The following is a 17,030-nucleotide window of genomic DNA, read 5'->3' as shown; positions in this document are numbered from 1 at the left end:
GACACATATATATATATATATTATTGCAAAAAAAATTATTGCAAAAAAATAAATCTTTCTAAAACACTTCCATGCCTGTTCTACGATATGAACTTCTCACCCAGCCGTACCTGTCGATGGCTATTGCACTCATGGAATAGATGCTGGCGAACACAGCGGTGACCGGGAAGAAGTTGTGAAACCTGCAGTACACTTCTCCAAAGTACCAATCTCCATGAGCCGCGTAGACGAAGTTGATAAGCGTGTTGAAAGCGGCCATCGACACATCAGAGAAAGCCAAGTTCAGCAGGAAATAGTTGGTCACGGTCCTCATCCGCTTGTGCGCCAGAATGATCCAAATCACAATCAAGTTTCCGAAAACGGCCACTGCCAGCACGGTGCTGTAAGCCACCGACCACAGCGCGATGCGCCACGCCGGCTGCACGAACTGGTTGGTCAGATTTCGGGTTGAATTGGGCCCAACCCGTTCAGAGGCCATTCCTCAAGTTTCCCCCAGTCGGGTCTGTGTCTGTGTCAGCCCGCTGCTGGAAGGCGACATAAACCACTTTGGCACCCTTGATGTGCAACATACGCGCAAGAGTGTTAACATGTGACCAGTGAGGCAGAGAGAGTGTGGTCCTGATGCCACTCCCTGCCATCACTCCCGGGAAGAGAATAAAATCATAAAAACTATTTCATCTGTTTTTTCTTTCAACCTACAATCACTAAGCACATAAAAATTATGAATGAATGAAAATGAATTGTCCCTATCATATGAGATAAGTAAGTTCATGATTTTAAGCCGGTTTGGCTCACAATCTGTAATCATGTATCATTAGAAGACATCGGCACCCACCTCCATTCAACCTCCTCCCTCAACCTGAGATACACACCTGATAAACAGGTGTGTATCAAGCCTTGGATCAGTCCGAGTGTGATACAGTTAATCCTTAATAACCATGACATGAAAAGAAAAGCTTATAGCTTCAGGATTTTATGCAGGTTTGTCTGTATTATGTAACCATAAGCTCAGTGACACAGATCGAGGCCATTAAGAGTTGGACATAAGGAAAGGTTGTTTGCTCACTATAAAGGTCTCTTCATGTTTCATATTCAAAAGTGTCAGCTTTGTATAACATATCCAGACTTGTTCTGAACTGACTGACAAGAGGTTAAGATTGAATCTATAGTGTGAAGCACAAGAAGAAAAGCTTTTAACAATAAGAATGCTGCATTACTTAATTACTATATTACTCCAACTCAATTAATTTTATTTTAGCCACATCATGATGATGGAATTCAAACATTAAAATTCAACAACTGTTGAAATGATTGGAAAATAGAAATAAAATACAAACTTCTGTAGCTATACAGTCATTCGAATGTCTGAGTGTGTCCACTCACTAAAAACTTTTTTTTTTTTTTTTTTTTTTTTTTTTTTATATAAATATAAATTGTGGTCAGGGCTGAATTTTTATTTGACTCCATAAGACTAAATGTGACTTGAATGCCAAGTGAATAAACACATTTTCCCACAGAATTATATTTTGCAGTATGGAAAAACTTTGGACACAAAACTTTGACCTTAAATTTAGTACAACTGAAACATTAACCGTCTAAATAAAATAAAAGTAATTAAAACACAGACCATCTTTTAAAAGGTGCATCTGGGTGACTGACCGCAGCATTTGTGAAACCGTAGCCATGGCCCTGCTGCGATGCCACTCATACAAGACCTCAGTTTACTCTGCTCAGCTTCCTGTTTTATTGGGCATTTAAATTCCTTAAACTAATTCTGCTGTATTTGTGTGTATAAATAGCAACTGCAACTGCCTCAGAGAAAATATCCAATTAATGTGTTTTACTCCTGCCAGTAACTGCACCGGCTGCACTTGTTTTTACGAGCTGCATTGTAAAATGTGTTCTTTCACTTCCATGCTCTTATTGCCAGCTCTGGCCTGTATAGTTTAGTCTGGACATAGACTAATAGATTCTGAGTTTATGGGTCAGTCTCTTTAGAGCACACAAACATTGACTAGTTGCGCACTGTCACAGACCACAGGAAGGTCAAAAAGTCTGTTTCCTCCCAGCAAGACCTCATTACCCGGAGGTCACCTTATTTTGGGGCCACTCCCTAGCTCAAATGTCACGGTTCAAACCACTTCTAAACACACCCTGTCCTCCATACTCAAAAAGGTCACAAGCTATTAACTGGCAGCCGATAACATCATTAGCTGTATCCAAAGTTATTTTTCCTCTATTTTATATGAATAATTCAAGTATCATTTAATCACAAGCGGGGTAACAGCAGGGGGCGATGAGTGTGTGTCTTTGTCTGATCTATGTGGGATAGGATGAAGTTTTAATCTGTGCAAAGCAAACAGTGAAATTGACTGACAAGATGGGTTCTTGCATCCTTTGGAGAAAAGTAAAGATGCTTTCAATCATTTTATGACCTTAATAAGACCATTAAGGTGTATAAACATAGGTAGAAAACATTAAACCTGCTCCTGAAATGACACTGAATAACTTAAGATTTCATCCACCTTTTGCCATCTGCATTACATTTGTTCACTGGGAATGCGTCTAAACTAGAAACAGAGCTATCCAGGACTCCCCTGCTGCTTCATTAGATGGTTTGTCTTTTCCTCTGTCAGCTCATAAGCAGCAAAAGCTTCACATTGTCAGTTTTATTGTTGTTTTTCCCTGAGACACCAGTTTGTAAATTCCAGGATGTCCGTAAGCAGAGGGGCAGTAATGTCTCAACTTGTAATGTGACTCACAGAAGGGAAGAACTGAACCCAAATGCAGCTAACGCAATGAAAAATGTTTAATAAACAGAAGAACTTACAAAAACTGGTGAACCAACCGAACAGGAAGCCGAAGCACAAGGCACCACTGGGGACTTAAACAGGTACAGAAGCACAGGTGACTCGAACAGATGAGCTGACCCAGACAAAGGGGAGCACAGAGACTAAATAGACACAAGGGAGGCAAGGGTGATTGAACACAGGTGAAACACATTAGGGCGGGGCAGGCAATAATCACCAAGGAGGGAAACAGGAAGTCAAAACATCAAGAGACAAGAGGAAAGTAACTACACAATAAAACAGGAAATGACTAAACTAAAAGTGCAAACATAACACAAAAGCTCAAACAAAAAATGCCCATCATTGCAACCCATGACAGTGACAACAATGAACTAATATAAATGTGTTTTTCATCAGTGTAAAATGAATATCTTTAAATGATTTATTTCTGAGGCATATGTGGTTTTTGTGAAACATCGATTCAAATGCAGAAAAATCTGAATTGGTACATTTACTCAAGTACAGTATAGTTTCAGTTCACTTTGAAATGTAGCAGACTGGAAACCATTGGACTAAACTGTATAAAGCAATTAGCTCCACTTCAACCAGCTGCAACAGTAAAATGCTGTATGATGCACATAAGTACATTTGACTGATAATAAACTTGAAATGCAGGATATTTACTTGTATTTAGGTATATTTACATTGTTGTGTTGGTACTTTTAGTTTTAGTAAAGTCAATGTGAATACTTTTTCCACCACTTCACAACATTAGGAAAGATTTTAGGACAAATCATTTATTCATTCATTCATTTTCTACCGCTTATCCTCTAGTAGGGTCACGGGGGGGCTGGAGCCTATCCCAGTATCTTTTCGGGCGAGAGGCGGGGTACACCCTGGACAGGTCGCCAGTCCATCGCAGGGCAACAAATCATTTAGTCATACACAATTTACTCAAATCACATTGAATTAAAGTGATTTTCAAAAAAAAGTAAAGCAACCGACAAAACATATTGGACATCAATCCATATAAAATGGCAATAATAGTAATGCTCAGTTCTAGCTCAGTAAATATTCGCAGAGTATGAGACTGCCCCCTTTTACGCCACCTACTGGTGGCATAAGAATGAGACGGATCAGACCTGGGAACACTGTGAAGAAATCAGCAGAAAACAACACATACACGACACCAACTTTCACCAACAATGTCCTGTGTTTTTATATAAACAGAGGAATATGTCATCAGAATCATTTTAAGGGTAATTAAATGACACAGAACTCACGATATTTGTTAGATATTGTCGTGTGTATATGAGAGCTATCTGAGGGTGAGTCTGTTAACTGATCCTGGAGTCAGCACTGATGCTATTCTTATCATGTGAGCTATAAATACATTATGATAAACTGGTTTCCATTACACAGTTTCTAATATACAGTCAAACATCAGGAACTACAAAACAGTTATAGTAATAACAATAAAGGCAGGTTAGTTATTTTTTGTCTTGTGTAATATTTTATTTTTGCACCTTAAATAATTTCAGTCCTTTTGTCAGTTTGTGAAAGCTCTCTGTCATCCTAAATGTCCAAAATGTGTCTTCCTGTTTAGTTCTTATTCCTCAGAAGGAATCACATATAAATTATCCATAAAGACATTAGGACACAGTGCTATGCAAAGGTTATATTCCCTCTTGGCACAACAAAGAAATCATGCAGCCATTAGTCAATATTGTTATGCTTGTATTTATTGTTGTGTTTGTACAGTGACTACCATAATTAAATGAACATAATCTGTTTACATGCAAAATAAAGCTGTATAACACAAATTATTTAATGTTTAAACAAAAAGCTTAGATGGAAGTTGTGGATAAAAATAAAGAACAAAAACTGTGAAATTTTGCTTGGTCTGTGTTTTGTACTATAACCTTCATTGTAACTGTATAAATGAAAAAATAAATTTTGATCAGTTGAAGGTCAAATATCAAGAGTTCAAAGGTCAACACAGAGTGAGAGGCTAAATGCTGAACAAAGACATCTGTCCCCTCTGTCTCGTATCTTTTCAGTTCATGACGAAGCGAAATTAATTAAAATGAATTGAAGTGAACTGAGAGAAGGAGAAGGATGACAGACTGAGCAACAGAATGAACGAGTGAGAGAGAGGAAGCAGCTTATGATGAAGAGACTAATCCGACAGGATTACATGTCTAAATGCAGTTTAGGACTTCTCTTGAGGGAGAGAGATAGAGAGATAGAGAGAGAGAGAGAGAGAGTGAGAGAGAGAGAGAGAGAAAGGGAAGAGACCTGAAGGCTTATGTGGAGGGGAATGACATGACAGATGTGAGGTAATTAACATTTTAGCATTTCATACATTAGCCTAAGGTTCAGGACCCGTCCAGTGGGACACAAGATGCATGTGAGGGACAGGAAAGATTTTTCAACTTCTGCGACATGAATTTAAATGAATAGTTTTGGTCTGTTTTCTAAGCTTTGTTTTTTGTGAAATATTGGATAGTTGTAATTGTGAAGCATTGAACCTTCATTAAAATGACATAATATGAGAAGTTTAGAGGTGAAGTGATGTAACGCACAGACTTCTGACACCTGTGATGAGAGGTCACCTGTAGACACTGCTTCACTTTAAAAGGTCACAAGCAAAAAGGATTGAAAACGACAGGATCTGATCATGAGAGATGAGTGAAAAAAAAGCATTTTGATGTATTGACATGAGGTGAAAATATACTGATGTTTTTAACTGTTTTGTGGAATTACAGGGTTGAGCACCAAGACAGAACATAGACCATAATTGTTTGCCTGCAGGTTTTTATGCTGCTGTGTTGGCCAGGTCTCTTTGCAACTGGACTTGGTACAATAACAGTTATAAAGTGTATACAACATATTTCAATCTGATATGAATATGAACTCTGTAATAAACTGGCAAAACTAAAGTTAATGTAAACTACTGTGACAAAACACTCAAACTGTTCCTAGACTTACTTGTGGTATACACATATTTATACCAGCTGTACAGGTGTATAAATGAATGCAAGAATCTTTCCTATTCCTGTGAATATGAAATATGAAGTACAACATGTCACTTTGTTCTTTAGATCTTTGACCAGATGTGAAGTTAGCAGCTTCCTAAAAGCCACAACAGCTGATCATCATTATTAATCATTCTATTAATCTGTTACATCTATTTTATTCTTGTGAATTGTTTTAGTGTTCCAGTAGAGGCTCTTGTTTAGCATCAGTAAAGCAACTTAGCATATAGTCTTGTTGTTGTTGTTGTTGTTGTTGTTGTTGTTGCTGTTGCTGTTGCTGTTACTGTTGCTGTTAATGTGTTTGTTGATGTGGCACTTTGTGGTTGCACCACAGCCCACAGAGCACTCAGAGTTGCTCTGCTGGTTTGGTAGAAAATAACAGAGCGCGAGTTGCTGTTACATCACATAATGTCTAACTGCTTGAAATTTGATCTGAAGAAACAGTGAGAGGAGGGCCACAGGAAAGAGAAAGCAGTCCGCTGTTTGTGGGCTGGTTTATGCTCGACTTTGCATTCATTCATGTCTGTACATGTGAGAGGTTTATGACTGGAAGTTAGCTTGTGTTGTGCTTAGATTGCTGCGCTTAAAGGTTATGAAATACTGTATTACTGCCCTGATACGACTTCCCGTCTAAGTTCAAAGGTTGCTGAAGTTCAGTGTTTGCAGAACAGGGCCGAGTCTGGACAGAAAGGTAAGACTATGCAGCCTTCAGCATTGTTTCTTGCTTGTAGCTTGTGTACCGTTTGTTCCTGGAATTTCTGTTAGTTTTTCTTGCTGTGCTGAAAATGTAAGATCATGTAAATTGAGCAGTGCAGCACTTTGCTCCTATGCAACACATCAACAAACTAACCCTAACCCTGTCAGCAGGTTGTGAAAAATAAATAAATACCCTATTTTCAAATTCATTTTTCAATTTGTTCCTCTGTGATCAACCTCAGTGTTAAGGCAGCTTGCTGTACCTGAGGCAGTCTAACTTTAGGCCCCTTAATGTGTTTTTTCTTACCTTGCAAAATGTAGCAGTTTCACACGATAAACTAATGCTTTATTATTATTTTGTGTTTCTTTTTCACTGCTTATGTTGTAACAGCTTAAATAAGTTTTAATTAATTTCAACAGACACTCACTGCCAGGTTATAACAATACAGAATTTTCCACCAGTTGAAAAAAGGAAGTAATGATGAAAATGTTAAAATGTTTGTATCCTGTTAACAGACTAAAAATGGTTAAAAGGACATATATATCTACATTTGATATGTATAAATAGGTGTTTTGATAGGATTATTGAATATACTGTTAATTCCTTTCATTCATATTAGAAATGTCAGATGTGTTTTGCACTTACTGTTTCACTTTGAACTCAATTCAAATTCAAGAACTAAATGGGAACTCATCATGAGTTAAACTAAAACATCATAATGCAGCAGTTTTCAAAGGAGTGTTTGGGGTTTTCTTTTCTTCAGTGGTGCATGCTCACCCACCAGTTAGGCTGTGCTGATTGTGCAACATTGTTTAAATACTACAAACTAAAAGGCTGCTTTTACAGCCCCTTAAGTTCTTGTATTATGTTTACACTTGCATACAATGTGTATTTAGAGATTAAAAAATCTTCTCCTTTAATGTGTCTAAGACTGAGTAAGTCACTTATGAAATGAAATGGCTCACTGACCTTCATCCAGCACGACTTTTGCACTTTTCACCCCAGTTTCTGACCAGAACCTGATCTCAATAAGTCACAGGTTACTCTCGACTGTCTGGTTTATGTATAACAGGTTTGACACATTTTGGTAGACTGCGTTAATATTTGCCTTTACTTTAGACTTGCTGGTTTGCTTAAAGGTATTTATTTACACTTAAAAGATATTTAAGTGAAATATAACAGAAAGAAAACACATCAGTCTCTTTTTTTTCCTGCTGACAGATGGAGTGTGTCTCTTTCTCGCCACTGTCCCGTGTAGCCATTTGTGGTGGCACCCATGGAAATGAGATGTCAGGGGTGTATATGGCGAGAGAAATGCAGAAACAGAAGGTGGAAAAGGCCGGATCTGTCTTTATTACCACTGTCCTAGCAAACCCACGTGCTGTGGATGCTTGCAAAAGATACACAGATACAGACCTCAACCGCTGTTTCACCGACGCCTTGCTGAGGTAAGCTATATACAAACTTTTTAAGAGAGCTGATGAGTGGAGATTGGAAGACAAGAGTGTGCTTGTATGGGAAAACTCTTTACTATGTCTTCTGGCTTTCAGTTCCCCAATAACAGATTCAACATCGTATGAGTTGAGGCGAGCCCAGGAGCTGAATGCTCAGCTTGGGCCCAAAGGAAGTGAAGAGGCTGTGGATCTGATCTGTGATCTCCACAACACCACTGCCAACATGGGCCTGTGCCTCATCTTTTACTCCTTAGACTGGATCACCATGCACATTTACAAATACATACAGGTACAAGCTTCACTGATTCAAGACAGATCATTTTAGGGATACAATTTCACTTCATGACATGCAGCTTTCTGATTTTTTTGGCTATAAGATTTAGTACAACAAACATAAAATAAAGTGCTGGAACTGTAGGTCTCATAATGCATTTCTTTAACTTTGAATATGTTCAATTCAATACTGCATTTTATTAACATGTAACGTTAAGAATATCCTAATTATTAATGAGAAAGTGTTCAAAAAGTGTCATAGTGTTATCTTAATTTTGATGAAAACACAACAAGTTACAGTCAGGCTATCTGTATTCGTACAGTAACTTTGTTGTGACAAACAACATGGGGAGACATACGTTTTGGAGGAATAAGAATAATCACTGTAATGACAAATGTCTGTGAGACTAGTCTCACAGTTTTTTTTTTTGTTAATGTAGGAATGCAAGCACAATGATTGACAGCCTGAGCGATACTGGATTTTGAGGCCAATACCATTATTGATATTCAAGACTTTCAAAATAATTTTTTTGCATAAAAATGTTAAATAAGAAACCCTTAAATTAAACTAAAGAACTGTGACCAAGATAAGTACTTAGCAGAACATTTTGCAGTTAAACAGGAAAAAGTCTACTGCTATACTAGCAGCCCTGGGAAGCTACACAGTGGAGCTATGAGCTAAAAGCTAATGTCACCATGCTAACATGCTCACAATTGCAATACTGACACATTGACACTAAGCAGGTATAATGTTTACCAGGTTCATCTTCTTTGTTTAGCATGTTAGCATGCTAACATTTGCTAATTTGCATAAACTGAAAGTACAGCTGAGGTTTATTTTGCAGGTATTTAGTCATAAACCAAAGAACTGGACAAACTGTGGTGGACAGACCAACCAATTTTTTTATTTGCTTTCGTTTAAATCGTCTTTATCATTTGTGCTGTGTACCAGTATTTTGTCATCAACACATTGTTTGAACTCCAAACGCATAATTATGGGCTCAAGTCAATAACAATCTGGTCCTGAACCTCACACAGTTCCATGATGAAGCTGTATATATGTGTATGTATTGCATGTTAAAGCTCACAGGGCTGTGCTGGAGCATGCTGTGCTGTAAATAGTTGATCTATTTGCTTTTCAGAGCAAGATAACCTCTGCGCCTGTGAGAGCAATCCAGCTGGATATACCCATCTCTGAGGCTTACTCCTTAGAGTCAGTGGGCAAACATGGCTTTGGTAAGTGTGTGTATATTTGAGTGTGTGTCTGGATAAAGGTGAGGAGTTTTTTTCTGTATTATTGAATTGATGAAAGCATTAGATTTTTGGATTAGTTTTTCTTGTTCTCTGCAGCAATTGAGGTCGGTCCTCAACCCGGAGGTGTGCTCAGAGCTGATATCTTTAACATGGTGAAAGAGGCAGTGGACCTCACAATAGAATGGCTTCAGCTATTCAATTCTGGTAAGAAACAAACAACCAATGATATTTAACGAGTTGGATCACATCAATTGAACACACACATAAAAACACATTTTCTCAATTAAAGTTGAAGAGTCATGGTGACCGAGCTTTCGCTGTCCTGGCTCCTACGTTATGGAACAATCTCCCTTTGAGTCAGATCAGCAAACTGTTTTAAATCCCATCTCAAAACCTAATCTTTCATAACATATCATTGTCTTTGATTTAAATATTTATTGTGTTACTGTACTTCTGAAAAGTGCTATAGATATTAGGTTTTAACTAAGTACTCATTTACCTCTGGTGGTATCTGACCATCGAGATAATTTTGGTTTTATTCAACCAGGTTTTGAAATAAATATCTGCCTCTGAGATTTGTGCCTCCACCCCACGACAATGGACACTCCAGGACAAATCTAAGAAGCAGGTATCTCAAAATCAGGCTGAATTCAACCAAACTATCTACATGGCAAGATACCACAAGTGATTAGTGATAAAATGCCTTATTGAAATTTGGTTGCACTTTTTAAATTACCTCAGGAACTGTGTAGCCGTGAGCCTCCTGGAGTACACCAGCATTACTACTGACCTTTGCCAACAGGAAGTACTTTTGAAGGAGGTGAAGTTGAAGCATACACTCTGACGAAGAGCGTTGACTACCCAAGGGATCCAATGACCAATGAGATCACTGCTGCCATTCACCCCAAGCTACAGGTACAGGACACCTGGGGAAAGATGTGTGCACACATAAGCCTTCACTTAAATAAACAGTTTAACGTTTCAGGTAATACGCTTATTTGCCTTCTTGTCAAGAGTTAGATGAGAAGACTGATAATACCATATAGAAAGCTAAAGCCAGCAGCTGGAGCCTTGTCATCACCATGGGGTCGTCAGACACGCCAAGAAAAAGTCCGGAAAATCTCCTGGAAAACACAAATTGTTGTTTTTACTTCCATTTTTGTTTGGATTAAAAAAAACAGATACATAACATGTTCATTAGTAAGCTTTAGAGGTACTGGCAGATGGATTATGTCACCTTTGGACTGTTTCCCTGTTTTCAGTTTTTATGCTAAGCTTTGCTAAGCTAAGCAGCAGCTGGTGGTAGATTCATATTTACCGTACAGACATGATAATCATATCAAGCTTCTCATTTAACTCTAGGCAAGAAAGCAAAAAACTATATTCCCCAAAATGTTAAATTATCCCTTAAAACAATATTACATACGGTTCCATTTGCACCTTGTATAAGCTTACATAAATCCATAAAGCCAGGAACCTGATTTGGGAAACATTAAATGCCACATTTGCATTCAAAAGCTGCTCTGGTGCATAATGACTCACCTGTTAGTGTTCTCTCCGTCTGCCTCCAGGATAATGACTTCAAGCTCCTCCAACCAGGTGACCCCATATTCCTGTCATTTTCTGGCAAGACTGTGAAGCACGAGGGAGAGGAACTCTACCCTTTCTTTGTCAATGAATGTGCCTACTACGAGAAGAAGATTGCTTTCCATTTAGCTCGAAAGATCACTCTGACCTTCCCGTCTGTTAGTGTGAAGAAGGACTGAAAGAGGAGAGATACGACGAGATCAACATATACTGTAGTGATTTTAAATCACAATCTAATATAGAATATGCACAGTACTTTCTTTTAGTACATGTTTTTAATCATCTCAAATGATTCATTAAGTAATACACAAACGTATGTGATGAAGTTTAAATATTCTGCAGGTGCTTGACACAATAACATGATTACCTCTTTATAATTCAATGCATTAAAGCAGCCCTGCAACAGTACTACCTCTGTGAGGCTAAAAAGGAAGCTCATGTGTAACACTAGAGTTGTTGTTGTTGATGTACTTGAGTGAATGATATTGCAGTTACAATCCTCCACCTTCTGTGTATTGACTAGTATTAATTGTTAATGACATTGATCTTTCTTTTGCACCGTGCCAATAATGCAAAACACCAATTTTGAATAAATGGAAATGTGGATCATTTTAAACAAATTGGTGTTTTGACTCGACCTGGATCTTTATACATCTTTAAACATCTCTAACTTTCATACAACTGCACTGTGAAGACTTCTTTTAAATTCTTCTTTTATAAGAAGATAGTACGATAATAATAAAAAACAACTACAGAAGTGAGCAAATGTCAAATGTATTAATACAATGTGCTTCTGAATACATAAAATCACTTACAAAATCCAGAGTGTACACACATCAGAAGTGTAATAAAACATTGTGATACAAAAACATCACAATCTGTATTCTGGTGCTGGTACAATGAGTAATTTTGGAATTTGACACACACAAAAAAGTAGTAACTTCATTCACTTTCCACACAAATGCTAATTATAAAGATGTAGACTCAGAAGGATTTGCACTTGCAAATGAAGATTTTGCAAATTCAATTCAAGTCTCTTTGACTTTGAGGTATCGCCAAGACACGTCTCAAAGACTTTAATTGATAAAAAACCTATATTTGGCTGTCAGACCAGTCAGTCAAGTAACTGCTGAAAGTGAGCTCTAAAGGAATAGAACTGTTGGGATTAACAAACAGCAGTTTTAAACAGTGAAACACCATCACCACAAAGGTAAAACGGCAGTGATATAATTTGGGGCTGAAAAAATTTGAATTTCGTCACAAAGAGGTCACAGGTTTGCTCGAGTGGCATCAGATCAACTCTTCTTTTTTAAACATTCAAATTAATCGTGTCAATAAATATCACATCTATAAACAAGGGTCACAATGGAAGACGAGTGGTTACATTTTTAGCGAGTGACATTTCGTGACATTTAGTCAACACATACTACAGACAGAAATCAACAATTACCACAGTTGATGGAAATGTCATCTTAGAAGGCATGCACAGCAAAGGCTCCATATTTAAGATTAGGCAAAATTAGAACAGAACAAAACACATCCAAAAATAAAAAATATAGTCTTGTGTAATATTTTTCATGCACTGGAGCAAAGATATCCTTACTTAGATGACTGCAGGTGTGTTATTTGTGACAGTGCACGTTCATTACTGATTTAAGGGCAATGTGGTGAGCAGCTTTAAAAGCAATGACAACCGAATAGAAGGCAATTAAGTACTGCACAGAAACAGAGGTAAACCTGAAATAACAAATGATCCCAAACATCTGGGTGTTAAAATACATTAAGAACATGCTTTGGGTAAGATACAGGTTGGAGATGCTAAAAAAACCAAAGGTGAGACAACTGAAGGATATCAAACCTATTTATGAGCACTTATGATGAATAGCTGCAATCCGGTTTAGTTTATTCCTGCCTTTAGGTTTGTGATACCATGTAATTGCTTTTTTCGATTGAAAGTATTGTTACAGAGGAGAAGTTACAGTCACTTCATCCATTTCACCTCCTTTCATAAGACAAAAGATGTGTAATGAAGTCCTCAGACCTGTAGGCTGTGTTAAGGTACGCACAGTCTGTAGTCTCTTTCTCTTTTATGCGACCCTGTAAGCAGTCATGCGGGTGTAGTTCTTGCGGTGACTCCTGGCCGCCCACAGGAACAAAGCAGCTGCCATCATCTGCAGAGGGAAGGAGATGAGGGCGAGGTAGAGGGACCAGCCCAGTGAGCCCTCCACCCCTTCTGGTGGTGTGGAGTACTGGTGGAGCAAATCCACCCCCGCCAAGAAACAGCAGACAGTGCCCAAAGAGCAAAGACCTGACAAGTAGAAATAGAAACTGCGATGAATTTACACACACACGTCAGTCTTAAAAAAAGGCTAAACTTCAGCTGGATCCTGGCACCAAGAAAACTCCAGCTGTGTTGAGCTCACTGAATCCCAGATCTATTTTTTAAATTACTAATGAGAAAAACTAATTTAATATTTAGTACACACAGGGTTTCATTCACGCACCGCATCATAGCAGACGCACGCCACCTCGTCTGAAATCCAGACCGTTCTAACTGATGTCAGACAAAGTTTTTACAGTTTTGTGAAAACTTAACATTAACCTTCCAAAGAAAGAGAACAAGGTGGTGCTACATCACACAGCAAAGGCCTCATACTTAATAAGCAAAGTGACTGTTTAGGTAACATGAGACACATCAGGATCTGTGTGATTCACCATAGAAAGTGACAAACACTGACTGATTACGTTGTGTGTTCATTTGACAGTTACAATCAGAGCAGCAGCAGCAGAGACACAATGTTAGGAGATTAAGAAAACCTTCTGAGTTTTTGGTTTCTCAGAAAGGGAAAATACATTAATCTGTCAAACTCCAGTGAAAATGTTTTTAGTAAAAACTCACCCCACAAGCAGAAGAGCACAAGCATCACCGCCGATCAAACACCAGGCTGGAGTTAGTTTGAAGTTTTAATAATGACCAGCTGGATACATGTTATGGCAGGGGTATGCTCAAAATGAACTAGTTTATACGACGTGTCGTCCGACCACATTTAAAAGCAGAAGTGTTTCCAACTGCTGCAAACAGCCACACTTGAAGGCTGGGTGAACAGCCGGCCATCACAGGGAGGGAGTAAAAAGTCTGTCCTGGAAGGCGCTTTAAGTGTTGCACCACAGAAAAGTTACAGAAATTGTCAGATGAAGCCCCAAGTTTTGACCTGGAAAGGTGCGGGGGAGTGAAACCCGCTGCTCCGCAGCTTTCTATGTAAACCCACTCACTGGTGGTGTTTGACCCACATTATCATGGTCAACGTGTGAGGATACGCCACTGTCCCATCTGTTCAGTTGCTGACAAATGTCATCACTCCAAAAAAAACAAGCTGAGATTTTAATTACATTCACTCCCCTAGTTGGCACATCCCACCTACCATATGTACCATGTACAGTGCAGCAGGTGAATGTTACAGGCTTGTGTGTTTACAAAGATGTCTGCTTTACTGACAGTTCATCGTGAAGGCTGATGTTTGCACAAACTTCTGCATTTTGCCTAATTTCGTGTCTTGTTCATGTAACTGCTGAAATGTCACTTCAGAAACCTATGGGTGACATGACAGATGGCATGTCAGTCTACACCGGCCCATGGTTTTGTAATACGCAGCGTTTCTCTCACCTGCTAGAAGATGGAGCACCCCCACACCCAAGGTGGGAGTGAAGCTGCGGCACAGGCAGGCGCAGACCCCGACGAGGCCGCTGAGGAAAACCAAGGCCAGAGACACCAGAGGCAGGAGAAACTGACATCTCCAGAGATCTGCACAAACCGACAATAACAACGGGATAAACGCTTAAAACCCACCTACAAAAGCATTATCTAAGGTTCAAAGATGGCAGGTGCATGTAAAGACAGTAAAGAGAAGGAAACAGAGCAAGATGGTCACAGTTTGAGGTAAACAGGCTTTTGCTGGATGGAAAATGGTAAATTTAACAACGTATTCACTTCAAGCAAAAAGAAGTGCTAGTCTTCAAGCCTGGAGCAACTGGGGGAAAACTGAGACATGATAAACTAAAGCACAACCTCAGGAGGGTAGACTTACATGTTCTCAGCATATCTTCCTCAGTGTTGTGGTTTCCAGGGTATTTTAACTTTGGAATAAATTGCTGCGGAAGAGTGAAGCTCACACACTGGGTCTCCATCTTGGGATCTAAAAAGGCAGAGAGCACAACGACTGAGCCGTCTTAATGATAATATATAGGATTTGATGTTGGACTAGGCAATAAGATGATATACTGTCTACCATGAGACGATAGTAAGCAAGCATCTGAGAATTATTTTTGCATTAATTCCATTTAGTACCTTCATATTTGGGTATTTCATTTGCTGTACAAGCCAGAAACAAACATAATCAGCTCATCAACTGGATGGCTGCAACGCTCACATCATATATCAGTATTATAATACTTATAAAACTACACGACTAGAGTTTATAATGACAGAACTGCTGAAAGGGTCCATACCTGGCTCTTTAAACCAGTGGGACTGGCTGGGCACCAGGATGCACCTCCACCACAGTCCCAGAGTGCCGTTCAGACGGAACATAGTGTCACTGTAGGTCTTCTCATCAAACTCTCCATTGACGAACTCCTCTCTGAGCTCGGAGGCGTTGCTGCCCTCAAGTTTTGGCGGCGGACTGTTGTACTGGTACCACTGCTGAGTCCCCACAGCCACAGACAGGTACACTGTGGCCAGAAGACTCAGCACCGAGCCGATGACCAGAGCTGTGGCATACCGATTATCTACCATGATCTAGAGGAAATCAGCTCGTTTCGAGTCTGTGTCTACAAGAGGAAACTACTCACTGATTTAAAGTTTATTATACAAATGCAGTTTGGCTTTCACTCTGGCTGTGTGAAGACGCCTGGATTTTATATTGTTAGAAACGATATTTCCGCTTGGTGTTTAGGCACCACGGCATGTCTGTAAACTATTGTCAACGAGTATGACAGTGTCACAGTATCCTGGCATTGTACTTCATTGAGTCGTTTCAGTTTTGAGCTGCATTTTCAATCATGTCCCAAACACAGAGGCGCTCCTCCCAACCTGCAGAGAAGAATCACAGATACACAGGGGTTAGTGTTTAGCTAATTAATAAACAAATGCTGTAATACATCCCGTTAGGCCGTCTGTTCAACTTTGCTGATAAGCTACCAATAACTACGAGAAGTGCACTGAGTAATTATTCAGGAATATTTTTTTTAACTGTTTCATGCCGCTAATAATAACAACAAAGACAGCTCCTTCTTCGGTTGTATGACAAAGTTAGCATCTTACTAGCTAGCTGACGCCAATCATAGTTAGCTACAGCTGGCTGCACAATTACCGAGACCTTTAGCTGCAAATTAAACATTAACTAGCCTATTTGTTTTAAGGTATATATTTTACCTCATCTCTGGAGAATACACTGTAACATTAGCACAAATAGCTGCGTTCATTACATTTCCGGCAGGCCTCCGCCCTCTTCTTCACTGTTAATAACTTTTCTTTTTTCCCTTCTTTAACTTCTTCCTGGGTTTGATCTGCGGTTGGCAACCCGCTCATTAGGCACATTACCGCCACCTTCTGGTACAAAGTGTGGCCCACCAGATGCCTAGTTTGTTAATAAAGTCAAAGAAAATATTCTCTATATATAAAGAGAATATAATGATACTACTACTAATAATAATAATCATAAGCTTTATTTATATATTACTTTTCTTAACAAAATTACAAACTGCTTTACAAAAGAAATACATTTACCACTTGAGAATGACTAAGTGGTCAGTGCCTTGCTGTGTAACTACATAGTAGCCACCTATTAGAGCTAGACCGATAAATCATCCCTGTTCAAGTTAGAATGACTTATTCTGTTTATGTATTTTTCCTAAATCTGTTTATAAATGTTGAATTGAT

At 38.9% G+C, this 17,030-nt stretch overlaps 3 protein-coding genes across 3 annotated transcripts in view; 1 reads left to right on the top strand and 2 right to left on the bottom strand.

The window, feature by feature from the left end:
• tacr3l (tachykinin receptor 3-like) overlaps positions 1-1,227 on the bottom strand; it is a 6,288-nt gene extending 5,061 nt beyond the window's left edge. Inside the window, exon 1 of the mRNA XM_023427117.2 lies at positions 111-1,227. Within this exon, the coding sequence (XP_023282885.1) occupies positions 111-478 (368 nt within the window). The 5' untranslated portion in view covers positions 479-1,227. The remainder of the gene's footprint in view (positions 1-110) is intronic.
• A 5,089-nt stretch (positions 1,228-6,316) lies between these two features.
• LOC111670415 (N-acyl-aromatic-L-amino acid amidohydrolase (carboxylate-forming) B-like) lies at positions 6,317-11,712 on the top strand. Its single transcript, XM_023427124.2, has 7 exons — positions 6,317-6,518; positions 7,746-7,972; positions 8,075-8,267; positions 9,394-9,487; positions 9,602-9,709; positions 10,308-10,420; positions 11,077-11,712. Exons 2-7 carry the CDS (start codon positions 7,746-7,748, stop codon positions 11,269-11,271), a joined length of 930 nt encoding a protein of 309 aa, XP_023282892.1. The 5' UTR covers positions 6,317-6,518; the 3' UTR covers positions 11,272-11,712.
• Positions 11,713-11,850: 138 nt separating this feature from the next.
• Positions 11,851-16,641, bottom strand: cldnd1b (claudin domain containing 1b). The gene is made up of 5 exons (XM_023427125.2): positions 16,524-16,641; positions 15,599-16,181; positions 15,178-15,285; positions 14,757-14,894; positions 11,851-13,400 (listed from the first exon to the last, which is right to left on the bottom strand). The coding sequence occupies exons 2-5, from the start codon at positions 15,882-15,884 to the stop codon at positions 13,180-13,182; spliced, it is 753 nt and encodes a 250-aa protein (XP_023282893.1). The 5' UTR covers positions 15,885-16,181; positions 16,524-16,641; the 3' UTR covers positions 11,851-13,179.
• Between the last annotated feature and the right edge of the window lie 389 nt (positions 16,642-17,030).

Source organism: Seriola lalandi, unplaced genomic scaffold (assembly GCF_002814215.2).
Source record: "Seriola lalandi dorsalis isolate HSWRI2012SDOR001 ecotype SW California unplaced genomic scaffold, Sedor1 jcf7180002054851, whole genome shotgun sequence".
Taxonomy (NCBI): Eukaryota; Metazoa; Chordata; class Actinopteri; order Carangiformes; family Carangidae; genus Seriola; species Seriola lalandi.
This window is presented reverse-complemented; position numbering and strand designations above follow the sequence as displayed.